The sequence below is a fragment of the Anarhichas minor genome, unplaced genomic scaffold, assembly GCF_050575085.1.
Source record: "Anarhichas minor isolate MPS153535 unplaced genomic scaffold, ASM5057508v1 ptg000095l, whole genome shotgun sequence".
Classification (NCBI taxonomy): Eukaryota; Metazoa; Chordata; class Actinopteri; order Perciformes; family Anarhichadidae; genus Anarhichas; species Anarhichas minor.
In genome coordinates this window covers 1,481,040-1,503,658 of record NW_027466541.1, presented here as the reverse complement: position 1 = coordinate 1,503,658, position 22,619 = coordinate 1,481,040, and the positions used below count along the sequence as shown (strand labels likewise).

At 40.9% G+C, this 22,619-nt stretch overlaps 1 protein-coding gene across 2 annotated transcripts; it reads right to left on the bottom strand.

The window, feature by feature from the left end:
* Positions 1–2,824: 2,824 nt before the first annotated feature.
* LOC142939269 (noelin-like) lies at positions 2,825–14,773 on the bottom strand. 2 transcript variants are annotated; one of them, XM_076082524.1, is made up of 6 exons: positions 14,395–14,773; positions 8,618–8,767; positions 7,583–7,738; positions 5,893–6,112; positions 5,304–5,410; positions 2,825–4,721 (listed from the first exon to the last, which is right to left on the bottom strand). In XM_076082524.1, exons 1-6 carry the CDS (start codon positions 14,458–14,460, stop codon positions 4,059–4,061), a joined length of 1,362 nt encoding a protein of 453 aa, XP_075938639.1. In that variant the 5' UTR covers positions 14,461–14,773; the 3' UTR covers positions 2,825–4,058. The 2 variants fall into 2 exon arrangements, with proteins under 2 accessions (XP_075938639.1, XP_075938640.1); XM_076082525.1 differs by lacking the exon at positions 7,583–7,738.
* Positions 14,774–22,619: the final 7,846 nt, after the last annotated feature.

The following is a 22,619-nucleotide window of genomic DNA, read 5'->3' as shown; positions in this document are numbered from 1 at the left end:
CATTCCAAGGCTGAGTTTTTTGATTTCATTGCAATCCTTAATAACCATCATCCCTCTATCTCAGTTAAATATAATTTACAACAAGAGAAAATTGAATTCTTGGATACCGAGGTTTTTTTGGTTAGGAGGGAAAATGGAGAGGGGAGCCTGGGAACGAGGGTGTATTTTAAGCCGACCGACACACACGCACTGTTACACAAGTCTAGCTACCACCCGAAGCACACCTACCGGGGAATTGTGAAATCGCAATTAATAAGGTTTCGTAGGATCTGTACGGTAGCGGGGGATGTCGAGTCGGCTACAAGAACCCTATTCCGGGCTCTGAGACGTCGGGGGTACAGTAGGACCTTCCTCCGGGGGATCAAGGTGGACGTCCAGCGGGACTACCAACTAGGCCTGAAACCCAGGGGGGAGGACAACAACAACCATCATCTGGTCCCCTTTGTCTCCACCTTTTCTCCTGCCTCCAGGACCTTGAATACCAAGGTTAAAAGTAATTTTAAGAGGGTACAGGACCACGTGGAATCCCTTGTGGATTTTAAAATCATAGCAGCGTTTAGAAGAAACAAAAACATAAAAGATCTTCTAGTACATGCCTCCTTGGGCGGAAAACATAAAAAAGACAAGCACAACAGACACTTTAAAAATATTAAATTCATGGTAAATCAATATACTCACCTGAGTGCACCTGTGTGGCATATGACCAAGCCAGGGTCAATGAATTTGGTGTATTGTATCGAGTGCGTGGTTTGTAAAAAACTGTATATTGGGCAAACCAAGAACAGTTTAATCCTAAGACTGAAGCAACACTTGAACTTGATTGATAAGACTCATAAAGTTACTCACCTGTACGAACACTTCAGACAGCATGGGAGGGAAAATCTCCTCATCATGGGGTTGGAGTCAGGATCCTGGTGGTCAGACAGACAGCGACTGGCAAAAGAAAGACAGTGGATTAATAAACTTAACACAGTTTATCCATATGGTCTGAACCAAATTAACTAAAGCCAGTCGCCTAAATAATATACTTACCCCCTCGGATGAGGGTGGGGAGATCTCTTCCAGGGCACCTGTCAAATACAAAACAAAAGATACAATACAAACCCTTTTCTGAGAAACAAATGTGTTAAAGCTTGAAATTTGTGAGCCCGTGCATTCTGGCTGCCTAAGTGCAGCCAGACTTCTTTGTTCCCCTTGCACCTAACCCTAACCCTAACCCTAACCCTAACCCTATATCTCCACCATGGGATTTCCTTATATACGTGTGTGTGTATTTATTTATTTATTTATTAATATATTTATATTTATCTCACGTGTGGTTTTAATATATTATGCATGGTTTTATTCACCTTTTTAAACTTTTTTAAATTGTATATTATTGTTAAATTATTTATTTATCTGTTTATTTATCTTATCTTTTAATTTATTTATCTATTTTAACTTTCCCCTGGTGGAGACACACCCTTTGTCCTCCCCTCTCCCCACAGGCAGACGAGGCCCACTCTTTTATCCAACGGCGGACGTGGGATGGGGGTATTAGGCATAATTGTACACATTATCTCACTTTTATGCACTTTTTAAGCACTTATGTATTTATTTATGTTTTTATAGTTTTAGAGGTGGTGTGTGTGTGTGTGTGTGTGTATATACATTTATTATATGTTAATTTATCCTTTTTCTCTTTTTTAAAAAGCACTTATTTATCTATTTATCCTTTTAAAGTTTTAGAGGTGGTGTTTGTGTATATACACTTTATATGTTAATTTATCTTTTTATATAAAATTAATTAATTTACACATTTTATTTATATATTCATTGGGGATTTGTTGTGTATGATTGTAGTTTTTATTCCTTTGTCCCCATGTTTGCCCGTTTTTTAATTCCCCTTCCCCTTTTAACATTTCCTCTCTGCCGGTTCCGCTGTTGGTTGCTCTACTGCCGGGCTGTTTTTAATAAAATTGTCTTGATTGTTTTTTATTTTTTAGGTGTTTTATTAAAGCCTTTTTAAAGGACAGCCCCCTTGTGCCAGTGCCCCTCGTGGCCCTCACCTAACCTAACCCTAACCCCCTAACCCTAACCCTAACCCTAACCCTAACCCTACAACAAACCCACCCCCCCCTCTTTTATTTTTATGTTTTACCTAAACCCAACCCAGTATATTCTTATCTAAACTTAACCCGATTTGGTTTTCCTTTCCAGGGTTTCTCTTTTCTCTTAATCTTTGTTACCACTTATTTTTTTAGTGTCAGCCACTGCCCACAGGAAATAAAGTTTTGTTTGTCGAGTTTTTTTCTAAGAAAGTCATGTGACATTCTCTGGGCCAATCACAAGCTGCCACATGGCAACCCAGCCCCAAACATTTCCTATATTTAAACAGACGGGCGGCTGGCTCACACAATCTCCTGAAGAAGCCGATACTAGGCGAAACGTCGAGACCGTTCTCTCTCCTTTTTAACTTTTTTTATGGCGTTTTTACCTAAACCTAACCCTAGCCCCCTTGTGCCAGTGCCCCTCGCGGCCCTCTTAGGAGGGCCACGCTCCTCAACAAACCTAACCCTAACCCACTTATTGATGTGTCAGTGTCAACCAGAGTATATTTATAAACATTTATTCTTTTAATCAAACTATTGTCTCTCATTCGTTTGTGTCATTTAAGGTATACTGTATGCTTTGGAATTCTCATTGTTAGTTTAAATACTACATTTTCTCACTTTTTCATGTATACACCGAAATTTCACAAAATGTTTGGTCATGGAAATTTGGTTTAAAGTCATGGAAAAGTCTTGGAAAAGTCATGGAAATCCATTGGTCAAAATGTGTATGAACCCTGGGCCTCTTTATTTTATTTTTGTTAAAAACAAATACAAGCATTGCATCGTGGTTGGGTGATAAAATCCAAAACCGAGTAATCCATTTACATTTCCTTTACATGCAACTTCTTTGTGAAAACAATCATCTCTGTAGTTGATTCCACATAAAGAAGCATCAGGCCTTTGTGTTGACCATTGAGAACAGGAAGTTGTGCATTGCCAGGAATACACAAGGTTTTACAAATCTGAACTCTTAAGTGTGGATCCTACACACAGTTTTTTAATAAGACTAACATGTAGTTGCTGATTAAATATCATGACATCAAACACACCAACAGCAGCGTGTAGAATGATCTTGTGGCTTCAGCTCAGTGATCCCACAGGACATCATCTCCCATAATGCTTTGAGTTAGATGTGATTTCACATGAAAAGGTGAACAGAAAGATGTCGGGGTAGCCCTACTCGATTTAAAAACAGGGAATTATTGGAAAAGACATTTATCGCTGTGTAATACTCAATAGTAAGAAAAGACGTTATCATAATTATTATTACTTCAGAGTAACAACAGTAAGTCTGAATATAAAGTCTCATCATCTTCAGTATCCACAATGAAATGATTTCAACATTTCACTGTTTGTTCTTGTGAAAGATAATTTCTCATTTTTTTGTGATCAGTGTTTACTTTTCAAAAACTTTTGTGTCAAATACTTTGGTCATTAACCAAAAGAACAGGTGACCAAAAATGTGTTAATTTAATCAAAGAACTAAGACCTAAGATAAAAGTTAACAGTCCAACACTTTGGAGACGTTTCAGTACAAAGACAGGACATGTTTAGCTTAGCTTAGCACAAAGACTGGAAGCAAAGGGAAACTACTAGCACAAATCTGAGGCCTTCTGAGTTCCATGTTACATTTTACAGGTGTAAAATGTAAATATCAAATGGAAACACTGTGGTTTCAGCAGCTTTAACTGTTAAACTATTTGTTGGTGAACCATCCCAAACATCCTGAGCTCTGAGTGCAGGTGTTGCTTTGAACTCTTTGAACTCAACAGTAAAATAAATCAGTTGATTACAGGACGGACTGGTTCACTAAAAACATGCAACAGTCACCTGATTTACATTGAAAGAACAGTTTATGCTAAGCTAGGCTAATATAGCTGGGGACCTAGATCTGATCCTCTGATTCTGAGTGTTTCTGTAAAGCGTGTCTTTATCCCGTGATGTTCCTCAACCGATACGTTAATGCTACTGTATAATGTGGTACAGAGTCACATTGTAAAGGACTTGGTGGCCGTTGTTCCAGGCGTACAGCGCTCTGTCTCGGGGGTTGTAGTCCAGCATGGACAGGTGGCTGTATTTATTGGTCAGAGGAATGTCGATGTACTCGTAGGTGGAGGAGTTGGTGGAGTAAGCGTAGTACACTTTTGTTCCACCCGAGTAGCCGTTAGTAACGTACAGGGTTCCACAGATCATGAATGCCTCGCCGGCGCTGCGTTTCGGGTGGTTGGTGATCCAGCTGCGGATGATCTGCAGAGTGTTCGTGTTTAACTGGCTGAGGACAATGTTTCCAGCGTTCTGATTGGTGGCGTAGACGGCCCAGAGCCCGCCTTCGTCCACCATGAGGTCGATGTCCGAGTGCCCCCCCCACGAGTAATGGTACATGTTGTTGTAGCCGGCGAAGTCCAGCTGCCGGGACCGGCTGATGAGCGACGTGCTGAAGTCGAACTTGATGATGGTGTGACTCTGAAACTTGTTGAAGTAAATGGATCCGTTGTAAACCACCTGACCAGTACCGGACCAGGGGTGAGGCAGGCGATGAGAGGTGAAGTTATCTGTCGTCATGAAGTCGCTCATCGACTGATACTCCCTCACAAAGCGGTTATTATGGTAACCATCCATGAACCACACCTAGAGAGGAAGAAACACAAATACTCTAAAAATGTGTAAAGATTTGTGTTTTGTGTCAATGTGATGACACGAGACTGTGTTCTATAAACAATACAAATGAGATATTTATATACATATTATACTTATATATACTTATACATACTTATATATTTCATTATAATAAACACTGTAGACTCAGCTAAAGTTAAACTCTTCAGAGGGAGATCCAGGACTCTTCTGGTTCATCTCCTGTTTCCACTCAGTCTGAAAATTATGACATTTTACAATCTGGAGGAAATAATTACTGAAATAATAATGAGCATTAATAATACATATGAACATTGTATAATCAGCATGTATCTCCTCCATACAGAAGTTTTAGTCTAAAACCACTGGATCCTACTTTTCCCATAATGCACCACCTGGATAGAGTCTTTCATTACAAAGTCCTGTACATATTAAAAAGTACATATGTCAAAACTCTACGGAGTGAAATGTAACTCTAAAAGATCACAAGTGTTTATTCTGTGTGTGAATCCAGATGTTTACAGAGATTTAGATTATTATTATTATTATTAACTATTGTTGTGTTTGTTGACTTACTCTCGTGTCTCCAGCAGGAGCGAGCGGGTCGGTCATCCACGAACCGAACCTCGATCCAGACGTCTTGATGGTGATTGGCTCAGAGATCCCTGTCAGCTTCCCACAGGCTGAAAATAATGATGTCATCAATAGTGGACAAAACAACAGGGACAAGAAGGTACAAGGTGGACAAAATAACAGGAACAAGAAGGCACTGGGTGGACAAAATAACAGGGACAAGAAGGCACAGGGTGGACAAAATAACAGGAACAAGAAGGTACAGGGTGGACAAAATAACAGGAACGAGAAGGTACAGGGAGGACAAAATAACAGGAACAAGAAGGTACAGGGAGGACAAAATAACAGGAACAATAAGGTACAAGGTGGACAAAATAAAAGGAACAAGAAGGTACAGGGTGGATAAAATAATGAAATACTGTTAACAGGTTTCTGAGAGACTGCCATCTACTTCAAAAATATATTCTATGATTGTGAGAACATGTCGAATGTTCAATGGGACCCTTTTTTCTGTTTGCTTCTGTTCTGTAATATTCTGTGTTTAACGTCTTCACTTTCCCAGCGTCTGTTTAATCCTCTGTTGTTTACTCACCCAGCCTCTGCATGCAGGCCCTAAGGCGGTCCTCCAGGTCCATCACTCGACTGTGGAGCTCCTGGTAGTCCAGACCTCCCAGTTGTTCCTGCAGTGATCCCAGCAGCTCGGTAACATTGGCCACCTCCTCCTTAAACTGTCGGACCAGCAGAGCGTCCTCCTTGTAGGCCTCCAGGACCAAGATCAGAGGACGCAACTCCTCCATCTTTGCTTTGATGGACTGATAAACAGACAGCAGAGATCAATAACCATCCAGACATTTAAAGAAGTCCACATTCAACTGAAGGTGGTCCGCGCATCACTCTAATTTAGTTTTTCGTATCTTTGAGAAGATAAAGGTTAAGATAAAGCAGCAAACCAGCTTAAACATCCGCCCGGAAATATCCTTCAAGGTATCCAGGATGCTACGTCATTGAATCCTGCTAATGTTCAAATGTTCAGGACCCTTTAAATTCTACCGAGGACTGAGTCATTCCTTCAGATTTTCATGGATGCCTGTGAGTTTACTCAGCACACAGGATAATATGCTCGTGAACTCTGTCATTTCACCTCAGCAGTCCGTCATCAGCTGTTTCTGAACAAATGTGAGGCCGGAAATTTATCATCAAGTTGCTGAATATTCACTCATAAGGCGTAATTATAGAGATTTTTCTAGTTTTCATCATGTTCATCAACCTTTTAAAAGCACTGAGGCAAAGTCAGAGAGAGACAGAAGCACATACCTCTTCGTGAATTGAGGGTTTATTAACAATGGAAAGAAGAACCAAGATGATTTTGATGACTTTCATTTTGTTTTTCAAAGGAGTCTGGTAGCTTTAAAAAGAGCATATTGATTGTATGTTTATTAAATTAATTCATTTTAAAGATTTTTAAAATTGGTCAACATATTTTGAATCTATGGTTTTGAGGAACGCAAAATCAATATTCTTACTAGAAATTGTAATGTGTGGAATTATTCTAAATTAATCTAATTTTAAAATAAATACCACATTCATTTTTTCTGCATACTGGTTCTCACTATAGACTGGAGTCTAGGAGTTTTGTCCGAAAGGATGCATTCTCCGAAGTAAGCATTCTCCGAAGTAAGCATTCTCCGAAGGAAGCATCCTTGACTTTGAGAAACAGACGAACTGACTGTGTCTTCTTTGCTGCTGCACTTTAACAGTATTTAACCAATGTCTCTATTGTTGCTGAGGTCCCGATTCTGGGACTCATAAGACATATTTAAAATACTGAGGTTTTGGAGAATCAACATGGAGAGGGTGATAGCATAGCATGAGCAGCACGTTAGCAGAGCAGCAAGTTAGCATGAGCAGCATGTTATCAGAGCAGCAAGTTAGCATGAGCAGCATGTTAGCAGAGTAGCAGCTTCCGTCTGCGTCACAGGATGATATCTGACAGTAATATTTGCAGGTCAACACACAATCACTTTAGTTATGTGCATAAAATGAAAGAAACTTTCATTGTGTTTATGTAATTTAGTGCATGTGGAACGAGAACCTTCCCACAACCCGTTTAAAATGAGAATCACTTCCTGTGTCTACTTAAGTCTGATAACTTACTGTTGAAATTTACAGCTTCATAGTGTACAGAGTGCTTTGCTGAGTTGTTAACCGGTTAGTTAGTGACATGACTTCATGAAGGTTGGGGATTGGTAGTGTCAGCCATGATATCATGATGTGGGCGGTACCTTGTACTGTCTGGCGATGTTGCTCTCGTGTCCGTCTTCTACTTGTTTGAATTTGTTTTCCAGACCCTTCAGCTGAACTTCCATTTTTTCCAAAAACTGCAGATCTCTCTGAGTCCTCTGGTCCAGGACCTCGATGGACTGACTCATATTCTGAACCTAGATAATGACATCATATCACATATTACTATGTGCCTACTGCGGATGTACCTTTATAATCTTTATTAATATTAAATATATATAGACAGTACAAAAGACAATACATTAACAGAACGACATCAATAGTGAAGATAGAACAGTTAACAACATTTAATCTGTGTGTGTGTGTGTGTGTGTGTGTGTGTGTGTGTGTGTGTGTGTGTGTGTGTGTGTGTGTGTGTGTGTGTGTGTGTGTGTGTGTGTGTGTGTGTGTGTGTGTGTGTGTTACACTTGTTTGTACCTTTATGATAAACTTTACTCTTAGGTTATCTGATAATAGAATCAGAGGTATCAGCAGTAAGAATATCAGTTTCTATTGATTTAAATGACGTTTTCGACTTTGACCACTAGAAGTCAAACAGGATGATTCTCCGAGTCGTTTCTTTTCTTTCCACCTGCTACACTTTTACAGACACAAACACATCGCCAGAAACAACAGAACTGGAAAATCTTCATCATTCCCTGAAGTTACCAAATAAATAAATATACCACGTACCCTTTTCTACAGAAGAATTTGAATATTTAAATGTTGTTGATCTGTTGACCTTCGAATCAAAACTCTAAAGTCACTGCTAAAAATCAACAAAAGTTTAAATCAAAAAATAATTATCACTTCACATCATGAATAAGATTTAATCGTGGATTTGGAGAAGAGCGACTCAGCAGTAGTGTAATCAGCATTGTTGTTATTATTGTTATTATTAGTAGTAGTAGTAGTATTAGTAGTAGTAGTAGTACTAGTAGGATTAGTAGCAGCAGTAGCAGTAGTAGTAGTAGCAGTAGTAGTAGTAGAAGTAGTAGTAGTATTTTAATAGCATTGTTACAAGCAGTAATTGGTACCTTCTCCAGCAGCTGTCTCAGCTGCTTGGTTCTGGCATCTCTGGAGCAGACCGTCTGCTGAGGAGCGACCACCGTACAAACACATCGACCTTCAGAGTCCTGGGCTGAACTGTACACCTGCCAGCCCTCCTCGGGGGCAGAAGGACCCACCTATTCAGAATCAGAATCAGAATCAGAATCAGCTTTGTTGACCATGTATGCGTACACATACATGGAATTTGACTCTGGTTTCCACTTCGCTCTCTATGTACATACACAAGTTTACAATAAACAAGAAAAAATATATATATGAAAAATAAAACAAGGGCAACATTTAAAAAAAGTAGAACAGATGTAGGTATAAACATTTAACAACTACATATGTATGATATAAGTATAAATATATCAATATATATTGGTGGTGGGCAACGATTACAATTTTTAAATCGCGATTAATCGCATTATTCTTTTGCGATTAATCGCAATTAATCGCATTGTTATGCGCAAAGTTCAATAATGAATTTGAAAGTAGTGTATTGCGCACTTTTATTTTAAAAGTACTGCTATATGAACAAAAGTGCAATAACATTTGGTTTGCAAACACTTTAAACAAATCAGGTTATTTTTAACAGCAGTATTCCCTTTACACAGTAGCAGTTATAATACAGTTATAATGATTCTGATAATAAATATTCAGCCGGTGTTCATAACTTTATTTTCATGTGTGTAATAGATGCAATTTGAAATATACACCTTGAAAACTGCAAACCTATCTACGTCATGTTTTTTCTTTTTTTTTTATGTTTGTTAAATTCTCAGTAGTGATAACTAAATGATGCTTATTATACATATTACAAACAAAAAAACTCCAAAAAAATAATTTAAATGAATCATTTATTTTTTTATTTTTTTGGTATTTTGGTCAGACACATATGCAACGCTGATTATCGTAATATGTGTAGTATTTGTAATAAATGTACGTTGGTACATAGAGGGTGATAAGAAGCTGTAGATGGAGGGACTTAGGACCCAGGGGACTGTAGGTGAAGCATGAACCTGTAGTCTGTACGGTGGCAGTAACCTGCATGAGGAAGTTATGCTAATAAAGAGTTGAGTTAAGAGCAGTTTGTTCTCTCGTGCTTATGTTTATTTAAAAACACGACAATATGTATTTTAATATTGTTACGATCCTGCAACAACACGATTGCACGCTCGCGTGTGTGTTTGTGAGACAAGAGGGACCGACGGTGACAGAGTGTAGGAGGGGTTCCAGATCGGGCGTGTCACCCGGTGGGGGGAGAGTGGCAGCAGAAAGAAGTGACGCCACACAAACAGCTGTTCACCGCTCGCTGCCCAGTTCTTGTGTTAAAAATGTCCGCCTAATAATAATAATAAAAACTGCGTTAACGCGCGATAATATAATTGTCAGCGTTAATTAATTAATGCATTAACGCAGTAATAACGCGTTAACTTGCCCAGCACTAACATACAGTATATATATATCTGAACATAAACCTATAAACAACAATGGCAATGGAATTGAGGGGATAGTGCAAACAGAGGTAATTGTGCAGTATGTCTGATTAATTGTTCATCAGAGTGACGGCCAGCAGAAAGAAGCTGTTCCTGTGTCTGGTGGTTTTGGCGTACAGAACCCTGTAGCTCCTAACAGACGGGAGGAGTTGGAACAGCTTGTGTCCAGGGTGTGAAGGGTCTGCAGTGATGTTTCCAGCCCGTTTCCTGACTCTGGAGGTGTACAAGTCCAGGATGGAGGGCAGGCTGGCACCAATGATTTTTTATGCAGACCTGACAGTCCTTGTAGTCTGTTTCTGTCCTGTTTGGTGGCCGATCCAAACCATACAGTGATGGAAGAGCAGAGAACAGACTGGATGATGGTGGAGTAGAACAGAATCAGCAGCTCCTGAGGCAGGTTGAACATCCTGAGCTGGCACAGGAAGTACAACCTCTGCTGGGTATTTTTTCCTGATGTTGTTGATGTTGGGAGCCCACTTCAGGTCCTGGGAGATTGTGGATCCCAGAAACCTGAAGGTCTCCACAGCAGACACAGTGTTGTTGAGTATGGTGAGGGGGGCAGTGTTGGGGGGCTCCTCCTGAAGTCCACTGTCATCTCCACTGTTTTGAGCTTGTTCAGCTCCAGGTTGTTCTGACCACACCAGAGGACCAGCTGTTCAACCTCCCGCCTGTACGCAGACTCATCACCGTCCCTGAGGCCGATGACCGTTGTGTCGTCTGCGAACTTCAGGAGTTTAACAGACAGGTCCTCTGAGGTGCAGTCGTTGGTGTAGAGGGAGAAGAGCAGTGGGGAGAGCACACATCCCTGGGGGGCACCAGTGCTGATAGTCCGGGTGCTGGATGTGATTTTTCTCATTCTCACCTGCTGCGTCCTGTCAGTCAGGAAGTTTGTGATCCACTGACAGGTGGAGGCTGGCACAGTGAGCTGGGAGAGTTTGGGTTGGAGTATCTCCGGGATGATGGTGTTAAACGTTCAGCTGAAGTCCACAAACAGAACCCTTGCATTTGTCCCTGGGGATTCGAGGTGTTGCAGCATGTGGTGCAGTCCCATGTTGACTGCATCATCCACTGACCTGTTTGCACGGTAGGTAAACTGCAGCGGGTTCAGCAGGGGCCCTGTGATGTTCTTCAGATGGGTCAACACCAGTCTCTCAAAGGATTTCATGACCACAGACGTCAGGGCCACGGGCCTGTAGTCATTTAATCCTGTGATGGAGGATTTCTTGGGGACCGGGATGATCGTGGAGCGTTTGAAGCAAGAGGGGACTTCACATAGCTCCAGTGATCAGTTTAAGATCTGCGTGAAGATGGGGGCCCGCTGGTCAGCACAGACTTTCAGGCAGGAGGGGGACACACCGTCTGGGCCCGGAGCCTACCTGATCTTCTGTCTGTGAAAGAGCCGACTCACATCCTCTTTGCAGATCCTCAGTGCCGGTGGGGGGTCGGTTGGTAGAGATGAGAAGGAGGCAGTTGGGGGGTGTTGAAGTGGGGTTATCAAACCAGCAGTAGAACACATTCAGTTCGACAGGAAATCAGAGGACAATCAGCTTAATAAATCTGTTGATGACTGTAACTACTTCTGTGCAGAGTTGTGTTTCCAATCATTAACTTAAATCAATCAATCAATCAAAGACAGAGAGAAGTAGACTCGCTGTAAAACAAATGTTACATTTAAAAAAGGAACTTTTCTGGCAGCAGAAGTGCTGGATAAGTGCCAGAAAAAATAAACATTGATATAATGTAAAAGAAAAGAAAAGTAAATCAACCATAATTAACATCTATTTATGTAATGTTTCAAGAAATATCCCTAATCCATGAAATCTTTTATTTTTAACAAAATTATGAGATAAAATGACAAAAGAAAAGTTTAATTACAGACATTTATTATTGTTATTAGAAAAAAGAACCATACATCTAAGACCATTGACTATAAATTGTCTTTTTCTTTTTTTTATAATAAAATAAATGCCTTTTCTTTCTCCAAACAAAGAATAAATATATTTTTAAATTGCTTTATTCTTCATTAAAAATATTATGTCCAGTTAGGAAGCGATTGTGAATCAATTTGACCTGCGAGCGACATCATGTGGACAGAATAAACAGCAAGAACACCCCAAAAACAGAATGGTTTTCTCTCCTCTTATCCTTCCTGGATGACGTTTCTCTAGGTTTGCAGTTTGCTAGAGTCCTCTGCACTTTGGTAGCGTGAGAGGTTTCTACAAATAACCTCCAGCGGTGTATTGTGTGGATGTTTCTGACCAAACTGTCAGAAACAGACTCCATGAGGACCTGTGCTCACAGCCCAGTACCGTGCTGCTCCATTGGCAGAGAACATCAGAGTTGGCAGGTTCTCCATTGGAACCCCGTTCTCTTAACATATGAGAGAAGGTTCACAATTTGCACATGAAAGAGTCTGGAGACGCTGTGGTGAACGTAATGCTGCCTAGAACATCATCCAGCAGGACCGGTTTGGTGGTCGGTCAGTGATGGTCTGGGGATCCTCGGAGGGTCTCACAAACCTCCAGGTGAACCTGACTGCTGTTAGGGCCCTGAGTTCCTACTGGTACAGAGAACCCTGGGTTCCTACTGTTACAGAGAACCCTGGGTTCCTCCTGGTGCAGAGGGCCCTGGGTTCCTCCTGGTGCAGAGGGGCCTGGGTTCCTCCTGGTACAATGGGCCCTGAGTTCCTCCTGGTGCAGAGGGCCCTGGGTTCCTCCTGGTGCAGAGGGCCCTGGATTCCTCCTGGTGCAGAGGGCCCTGGGTTCCTCCTGGTACAATGGGCCCTGAGTTCCTCCTGGTGCAGAGGGCCCTGGGTTCCTCCTGGTGCAGAGGGCCCTGGGTTCCTCCTGGTGCAGAGGGGCCTGGGTTCCTCCTGGTACACAGGGCCCTGGGTTCCTACTGATGCAGAGGACCCTGGGTTCAATACTCGGCCTTCTGTGGCCAGAGTGTGTAGGCAGTTATTGTAGGCAGATATTTTAAGGGGGCCAAACACACTACTAAGCCACATTATGAGTTGTCCTGATAAAATTCAAGTTGGATTAGCCGTGATGTAACAGAATACAACACAAGACAGTCGAACATAACAGAAGACAGTTGAATAGAAAAGAAAAAAAGTAGAAAAGAAAATAAGACAGTAGAATAGAACAGAAGACAGTGGATTAGAACAGGAGACAGTAGAATAGGAAAGAAGACAGTATAATAGAAACAGAAGACAGTAGAATAGAAACAGAAGACAGTAGAATAGAACAAAAGACAGTGGATTAGAACAGGAGACAGTAGAATAGGAAAGAAGACAGTAGAATATAAACAGAAGACAGTAGAATAGAAACAAGACAGTATAATAGAACAGGAGACAGTTGAATAGGAAAGAAGACAGTAGAATAGAAACAGAAGACAGTAGAATAGAAAGAGAAGACAGTAGAATAGAACAAAAGACAGTGGATTAGAACAGGAGACAGTAGAATAGGAAAGAAGACAGTAGAATATAAACAAGACAGTAGAATGGAACAGAAGACAGTGGATTAGAACAGGAGACAGTAGAATAGGAAGGAAGACAGTAGAATATAAACAGAAGACAGTAGAATAGAAACAAGACAGTATAATAGAACAGGAGACAGTTGAATAGGAAAGAAGACAGTAGAATAGAAACAGAAGACAGTAGAATGGAACAGAAGACAGTGGATTAGAACAGGAGACAGTAGAATAGGAAGGAAGACAATAGAATAGAAAGAAGACAGAATAAAACAAGACAGTAAAATAGGAAAGAACAGTAGAATAGGAAAGAAGACAGTAAAAAAGGAAGGAAGACAGCAGAATACAAACAAAAGACAGTAGAATATAAACAGAAGACAGTAAAATACAAACAGAAGACACTAGATAATCTAATTCAGTAGAATAGGAAGGAAGACAGTAGAATAAAACATAAGACAGTAGATTATAACATAACACAGTAGAATAGGAAGGAAGGCGATAGAATAGGAAGGAAGACAGTAGAACAGAACAGAAGACAGTATAATGGAAGGAAGACAGTAGAATATAAACAGAAGACAGTAAAATATGAACAGAAGACAGTAGAATAGAACAGAAGACATTAGAATATATATAGAGGATAGTAGAATAGAACAGAAGACAGTAGAATATAAATCGAAGACAGTAGAATAGAACAGAAGACAGTAGAATATAAATCGAAGACAGTAGAATAGAACAGAAGGCAGTAGAAGAGAACAAAACACAGTAGAATATAAATAGAAACATTATATATTCACCACAGTGAAGTGTGATCCAATCAGCAGCAGCAGAAAAATGTTGAGCAGGTTCTCTTCAGACTCCATCTGTGTCAAACACGTTCACTGTTTTTAATTAACCTGGTTATCTGTTAATCTGGTGATCTGTTCATCTGTTTTGTGTCTGTCTCTTTTCTTCTCTTCCTCCTCCTTCCCTCCTCTCTCTGGTCTCTCTCCACTTCCTCCTCCCCTCCCTCCCTCCTCTCTCTGCTCTTCCTCCTCCCTCCCTCTTCTTACTGCTCTTCCTCCTCCCTCCCTCCTCTCTCTGCTCTTCCTCCTCCCTCCCTCTGGTCTCTCTGCTCTTCCTCCTCCCTCCTTCCCTCCCTCTTCTCTCTGCTCTTCCTCCTCCCTCCCTCTTCTATCTGCTCTTCCTCCTCCCTCCCTCTTCTATCTGCTCTTCCACCTCCCTCCCTCCACTCTCTGCTCTTCCTCCTCCCTCCCTCTCCTCTCTCTCGTTCTTCTCTGATCAACGCCAAAAATCGGCCAAGTGGAAACAAGAACCTCCTGCTGATGGTGTCAGTATTTGAAACAGCCTATGTACTAGTTCATACTACTGTGTTTCCTCAGCAGCATGTACTATAGAACATACTACTGTGTTTCTCAGCGGCATGTACTATAGAACATACTACTGCGTTCCTCAGCGGCATGTACTATAGAACATACTACTGCGTTCCTCAGCAGCATGTACTATAGAACATACTACTGTGTTTCTCAGCGGCATGTACTATAGAACATACTACTGCGTTCCTCAGCAGCATGTACTGTAGAACATACTACTGTGTTTCTCAGCGGCATGTACTATAGAACATATTACTGCATTCCTCAGCAGCATGTACTATAGAACATACTACTGTGTTCCTCAGCGGCATGTATTATAGAACATACTACTGTGTTTCTCAGTGGCATGTACTATAGAACATACTACTGTGTTTCTCAGCGGCATGTACTATAGAACATACTACTGCGTTCCTCAGCGGCATGTACTATAGAACATACTACTGCGTTCCACAGCAGCATGTAGTATAGAACATACTACTGTGTTTCTCAGCGGCATGTACTATAGAACATACTACTGCGTTCCTCAGCAGCATGTACTGTAGAACATACTGTGTTTCTCAGCGGCATGTACTATAGAACATATTACTGTGTTCCTCAGCGGCATTCACTATAGAACATACTACTGCGTTCCTCAGCGGCATGTACTATAGAACATACTACTGTGTTTCTCAGCGGCATGTACTATAGAACATATTACTGCATTCCTCAGCAGCATGTACTATAGAACATACTACTGTGTTCCTCAGCGGCATGTATTATAGAACATACTACTGTGTTTCTCAGCGGCATGTACTATAGAACATACTACTGCGTTCCTCAGCGGCATGTACTATAGAACATACTACTGCGTTCCTCAGCAGCATGTACTATAGAACATACTACTGTGTTTCTCAGCGGCATGTACTATAGAACATACTACTGCGTTCCTCAGCAGCATGTACTGTAGAACATACTACTGTGTTTCTCAGCGGCATGTACTATAGAACATACTGTGTTCCTCAGCGGCATGTACTATAGAACATACTACTGCGTTCCTCAGCGGCATGTACTATAGAACATACTACTGCGTTTCTCAGCAGCATGTACTATAGAACATACTACTGTGTTTCTCAGCGGCATGTACTATAGAACATATTACTGTGTTCCTCAGCGGCATGTACTATAGAACATACTACTGCGTTTCTCAGCAGCATGTACTATAGAACATATTACTGTGTTCCTCAGCGGCATGTACTATAGAACATACTACTGCGTTTCTCAGCGGCATGTACTATAGAACATATTACTGCATACCGGGCTAACTATTAACTCAGCTCTCTTATAAAAGGATGATAAGCTGGGGGGGGGTCGAGGAAACTTGCCTGGCTTTGCTCACTACCGTAACTTCTGACGTCTACCCTGCTTCCTCCGGTAACTTGCACTAGGCCGAGAGGCCCTCTGGCCAAGATCAGCTATCAGTCACGTCAGTTAATGCCAGCTTTCCTCTAATGAGTACAAAGTCAGAAAGTGGCTTCCTCTGTTATCCAGTTTCAAGCACGGGGGAGAGGAAAATCTCTGTCTGACAATTCTTGCTCACGAACAGCATTCTCCTTGCCGTGAATAGAGACGGAGTCCTCCGATGCTTCTCTCGAACAATGTCCAGTAGTCTCAGCCAAGTACTGGACGGTGTCCTGCGTCGAATCCCAACTTGATTTTACAAGTCACTCAATACATTGCCCTGTCGGGCCATCCCCCCCCTTCCTCCAGCTCTCTCATCCTTGGCACATGACTCTTAGTCATTGTATTGAGTTTTACACAAACACATTATGATATAACAGGATATACAGTAATTATTTGGTTAATCAGAACATTACTTCCTCTCTGCTCTACTCCGGTAAGATTAGGACACCTACAGCAGCACTTTGACCGTCCCTAACTGATTTCATCATACCGTTCTGCAACCAGTTGTTTTTGTCCAGCACACACACACTATGATCCCTTTTCTGAACGTTGTCAACAGACACATTATTATGATCACTTTACAGTTTGTTAAATCACTTCACTTTAATTTACAATCCATAAATCCATAAATTGACTATTGGATTATACTCTTCTAAACATATATGCTCTTTGTTCTTCGGCCTGATCTTCTTAGTCCGTACTTTTATTCCTTTAATTGTAAGGCAGCTCTTCTGGGATCTCAACTCTACTTGACAATGTACTATACTACATACTACTGCGTTCCTCAGCAGCATGTACTATACATACTACTGCGTTCCTCAGCAGCATGTACTATGGTACATACTAAGATAAGATAAGAAAAATGAATCCTTAATTAGCCCTACAGTGGGGAAATTTACAGGATTACAGCAGCATAGTGGATAGTGCAAACAAGAGACATAGTAAAAAACAATGTATCAAAAACAAGTATTAAAAAATATTAAATAAGTAATAAACAGTAAGGAATATTAACTAAAATGTAAATATAACAAAAAATATGATATATGCAGACAGAATAATTGTTTGTATTGCACAGATTCGTTGTGTGGTCTACTGGGAGCACAGCTGGTTGTGCAGCCTGACAGCAGCTGGAAGGAAGGACCTGCAGTACCTCTCCTTCACACACCGGGGGTGAATCAGCCGGTGGCTGAAGGAGCTGCACAGAGCTGCCAGGGCGTCCCGCATGGGGTGGGAGGTGTTGTTCATCAGGGATGATAGCTTAGCCATCATCCTCCTGTCTCCCACCACCTCCACCGTATCCAGTGGACACCCCAGCACAGCCTTCTTGATGAGTTTGTTGAGTCTGTTCCTGTCGGCTGTCGAGATGCTGCTGCCCCGGCAGACCACTCCATAGAAGATAGATGGCTGATGCCACCACAGAGTCAAAGAAGGTCCTCAGGAGAGCTCCCTGCACTCCAAAAGACCTGAGTCTCCTCAGCAGATAGTCTGCTCTGACCCTTTTTGTAAAGTGCATGAGTGTGGTCAGTCCAGTCCAGTTTATTGTTCAAGTGAACACCCAGGTACTTATAAGATGTCACAATCTCAATGTTTATTCTACTGGTACCGGAGGAGAGTGACGTCCACCACCAGCTCTTTGGTTTTACCAGAGTTGATCTGGAGGCGGTTCCGCTGGCACCATCCTATGAAGTCCTGGTTCAGTTCCCTGTATTCCCCGTCATCACCAGCGGACATGAAGCCGACGATTGCAGATTCATCAGAGAACTTTTGCAGGTGGCAGTTTGCAGAGTTGTATTTGAAGTCCGAGGTGTAGATGGTGAAGAGGAATGGAGCTAGGACGGTTCCTTGTGGGGCCCCCGTGCTGCAGGCCACCAGGTCAGACTCACACTCCCGTATCCACACATATTGTGGATGGTTGGTGAGGTAGTCCAAGATCCATGCGGTGAGGTGGTGGTCCACTCCGGTCTGCTCCAGCTTGTCCTTCAGAAGCAAAGGCTGGATGGTGTTGAAGGCACTGGAGAAATCAAAAAACATGACTGTCACAGTGCTTCCAGCCTTTTCCAGGTGAGAAAGGCATCTGTGTAGCAGGTAGGTGACAGTGTCATCCACCCCGATGCCAGATTGATAGGCGAACTGAAGTGGGTCCAAAGATGAGCTCACCAGGGGCGGAGATGTACAAGGACCAGCCTCTCTAGCGTCTTCATCAGGGGTGGCGTTCCGCAGCAGCATGTACTATACATAGCTACTACTGCGTTCCTCAGCAGTATGTAGTAAATACTAGGAGTAGAGTGTGTGAGTGAGTGTTTGTGTCTGTTAAGAGTGTGAGTTAGAGTGTGTGAGCTAGTGTGTGTCAGTTAGAGTGTGTGTACCTCAGTGCACACACACAAGCATCCTTCATCAGGGAAGCAGCAGCCTGACCTTCACCTCCTGTCATGCAACAAGAAACGTGTCGATCTGGGTCAGAGTATCACCTTCGAGAGGTCAGACAGGTCAGAGATATATATATACAGCGGGTAAAATAAGTATTGAACACGTCACCATTTTTCTCAGTAAATATATTTCTAAAGGTGCTATTGACATGAAATTTTCACTAGATGTTGGTAACAACCCAACTAATCCATACATACAAAGAAATGCAAACAAATTAGTTCAGAAATTAAGTTATGTGCAATAAAATGGAATGACACAGGGAAAAAGTATTGAACACGCGTACTGAAATATATTTAATACTTCGTACAAAAGCCTTTGTTGGTAATGATGCCCCCTGTATGGAGAAACTAGTCGCATGCATTGCTCAGGTGTGGTTTTGGCCCATTCTTCCTAACAAACAGACTTCAAATCTTGAAGATTCCGTGGGCCTCTTCTATGAACTCTGATCTTTAGTTCTTTCTATCGATTTTCTATTGGATTCAAGTCAGCTGATCGTCTGGGCCATTCTAGCAGCTTTATTTTATTTCTCTGAAACCAGTCAGCACTGTTGGGGCCATAATCCGGAAGTGGAAAGAACATCATTTCACCATAAACCTGCCACGGTCAGGTGCTCCTCGCAAGATTTCTGACAGAGGAGTGAAAATAATTATCAGAAGAGTCAACTAAGAGCCAAGGACCACTTGTGGAGAGCTTCAGAAAGACCTGGAATGAGCAGGTACAATAGTTTCAAAGAAAACAATAAGTAATGCACTCAACCGCCATGGCCTGTATGCACGCTCACCACGCAAGACTCCACTGCTGAAGAAAAAGCATGTTGAAGCTCGTTTAAAGTTTGCTGCACATTTAGACAAGCCTGTGAAATACTGGGGGAATATAGTCTGGTCAGATGAGACCAAAATTGAACTCTTTGGATGCCATAATACACAACATGTTTGGAGGTGAAATGGCACTGCACATCACCCCAAAAACACCAAACCAACAGTGAAGTTTGGAGGAGGGAACATCATGGTGTGGGGCTGTTTTTCAGCATACGGCACTAGCAAACTTCATATGATTGAAGGATGAATGGAAAAATTTACCGAGACATTCTTGATAAAAATCTGCTCCCATCTACCAGGATGATGAAGATGAAGACGAGGGTGGACATTTCACACAGCCAAGGAAACTCTCAACTGGTTTCAGAGAAATAAAATAAAGCTGCTAGAATGGCCCAGACGATCAGCTGACTTGAATCCAATAGAAAATCGATGGAAAGAACTAAAGATCAGAGTTCATAGAAGAGGCCCACGGAACCTTCAAGATTTGAAGTCTGTTTGTGTGGAAGAATGGGCCAAAACCACACCTGAGCAATGCATGCGACTAGTTTCTCCATACAGGGGACATCATTACCAGCAAAGGCTTTTGTATGAAGTATTAAATATATTTCAGTAAGTGTGTTCAATACTTTTTCCATGTGTCATTCCATTTTATTACCCATAACTTAATTTCTGAACTAATTTGTTTGCATTTCTTTGTATGTATGGATTAGTTGGGTTGTTACCGACATCTGGTGAAAAGTTCATGTAAATAGCACCTTTAGAAATATATTTACTGAGAAAAATGGTGACGTGTTCAATACTTATTTTACCCGCTGTATATATAATGTTTTATTGTATTATATTGTTAGTGCTGACACTACGCTGTGGAGTCTAACCGATCAACTTCCCGTCTGATCAAAGTTATTAAAGAGACTCAAGAGTTGATGAGAAGATATTTCAGTCTGAATGAGACACAAAGAAATGAAGAAACAGATGGAGGAGAAAAAGGTCTCTAAATTAATCATCGTTTTCCTCATTTGGTTGTCATGGAAACAACATCTCTATCTGCAGGCACATCAAAGTGTGTGTGTGTGTCAGATGGTCCTCAGCAGGGTTGAGAACACGAACACACACACACTGTTGGCAGGACATCATAAAATATTTCACAGGAACATAAACACAGAAAGTTATATATTCAGAATGATTTTACTTTATTACACATCAAGATAATATCAGTACTTTCACATCAGGATGTTCAGAGTAATTTTACATATTTTAATATTAAAATTCCAACAGCTGCTTGAAATAAATAAATAAACTTTAACTGAAACATGTTTTACACTAAAATCTTAAGTTTTCTTAATAATGAAATGTTTTCATGATGCAGCTTTTTCAAGTGTATTAGTTTAAACTTAAATCATTTCATTCAGTTGCACTTCCTGTTTACTCTGTTGATTCCATCTGAAATAATATTTTACGACAAACATTTGTCATATACTGTAGTTGAAGTCAGGGTTACATGGGTTAGATGGGTTATGGTTAGATGGGTTAGGGTTAGATGGGTTAGTTAGATGGGTTAGATGGTTTCGATTTGTTAGATGGGTTAGGGTTAGATGGGTTAGTTAGATTGGTTAGATGGGTTAGGGTTGGATGGGTTAGTTAGATGGGTTAGATGGTTTCGATGGGTTCGATTGGTTAGATGGGTTAGAGTTAGATGGGTTAGAGTTAGATGGATTAGAGTTATATGGGTTAGATGGGTTTGAATTATATGGGTTAGATTGGTTCAATTAGTTAGACGGGTTAGATGGGCTAGACTTAAATGGGTTAGAGTTAGATGGGTTAGATGAGTTCGATGGATTAGAGTTAGATGGGTTAGGTTTAGATGGATTAGAGTTATATGGGTTAGAGTTAGATGGGTTAGGGTTAGATGGGTTAGTTAGATGGGTTAGATGGATTAGAGTTCAATGGGTTAGAGGGTTTTGATGGGTTCGATTGGTTTGATTGGTTAGTTAGATGGGTTAGGGTTAGATGGATTAGAGTTATATGGGTTAGATTGGTTAGATTAGTTAGATTGGTTAGACGGGTTAGAGATAGATCGGTTTGATGAGTTTGATGGGTTAGGGTTAGAGTTAGATGGGTTAGAGTTAGATGGGTTAGGGTTAGATGGATTAGAGTTAGATGGGTTAGGGTTAGAGTTAGATGGGTTAGAGTTATATGGGTTAGATGGGATAGATTGGTTAGAGTTGTATGGGTTAGATTGGTTAGATGGATTAGAGTTAGATGGGTTGGATGGGTTAGAGTTATATGGGTTAGATTGGTTAGATTGGATAGATGGGATAGATTGGTTAGAGTTGTATGGGTTTGAGTTAGATGGGTTAGATGAATTAAATGGATTAGATGGGTTGGATGGGTTAGGGTTAAATGGGTTAGAGGGGTTAGGTGGGTTAGAGTTAGATGGGTTAGGTGGATTAGATGGGTTTGAGTTAGATGGGTTACATGCAGGAACATGGCGACATCTGCTGGTTAAACTTATGTATTACATATGAGGTCATCAGTTTCATCTAAACTTTAACCTCACTAGTATAAATAAACACTTTTTATTAATGCAGACGTGAAGATTGTTTTTTATTTTGATCATATTACTCTTTATTATTAACCAATCTATTTTTACTATTAATAGATGTGTTAATGAGTGCAGATTCTCTGATGATTGTGTAAAACCTTTGACAATAAAGAAAAGGTGAACAGCTGATTCTCTAAGTTCATATCTGAACTAAAGGAAAACATTCAGCAATCTTTATTTATGTTTATAAGTTGATTATTGATTCATCAATAACTATTAATCATTCAGAAATATAAATATTAAGGTTTTTCTCACTAATCTGATGAATTCATTAATTATTTTAAACATATTAAAGTTTTTTTCTGTTGATCAGATTTCAGTTCAGTCAAACCAAATGAAAATAAGGAAGTAAATGAACATAA

What these genes read in the sequence shown, in the direction of transcription:
- LOC142939269 (XM_076082524.1), bottom strand. Translation starts at nt 14,460, where the DNA reads ATGGAGTCTGAAGAGAACCTGCTCAACATTTTTCTGCTGCTGCTGATT. An exon ending in TGAGACAGCTGCTGGAGAAG is followed by an intron (nt 7,739 to 8,617) that starts GTACCAATTACT and finishes GTCATTATCTAG; the next exon opens with GTTCAGAATATGAGTCAGTC. An exon ending in GGCCTGCATGCAGAGGCTGG is followed by an intron (nt 5,411 to 5,892) that starts GTGAGTAAACAA and finishes CATTATTTTCAG; the next exon opens with CCTGTGGGAAGCTGACAGGG.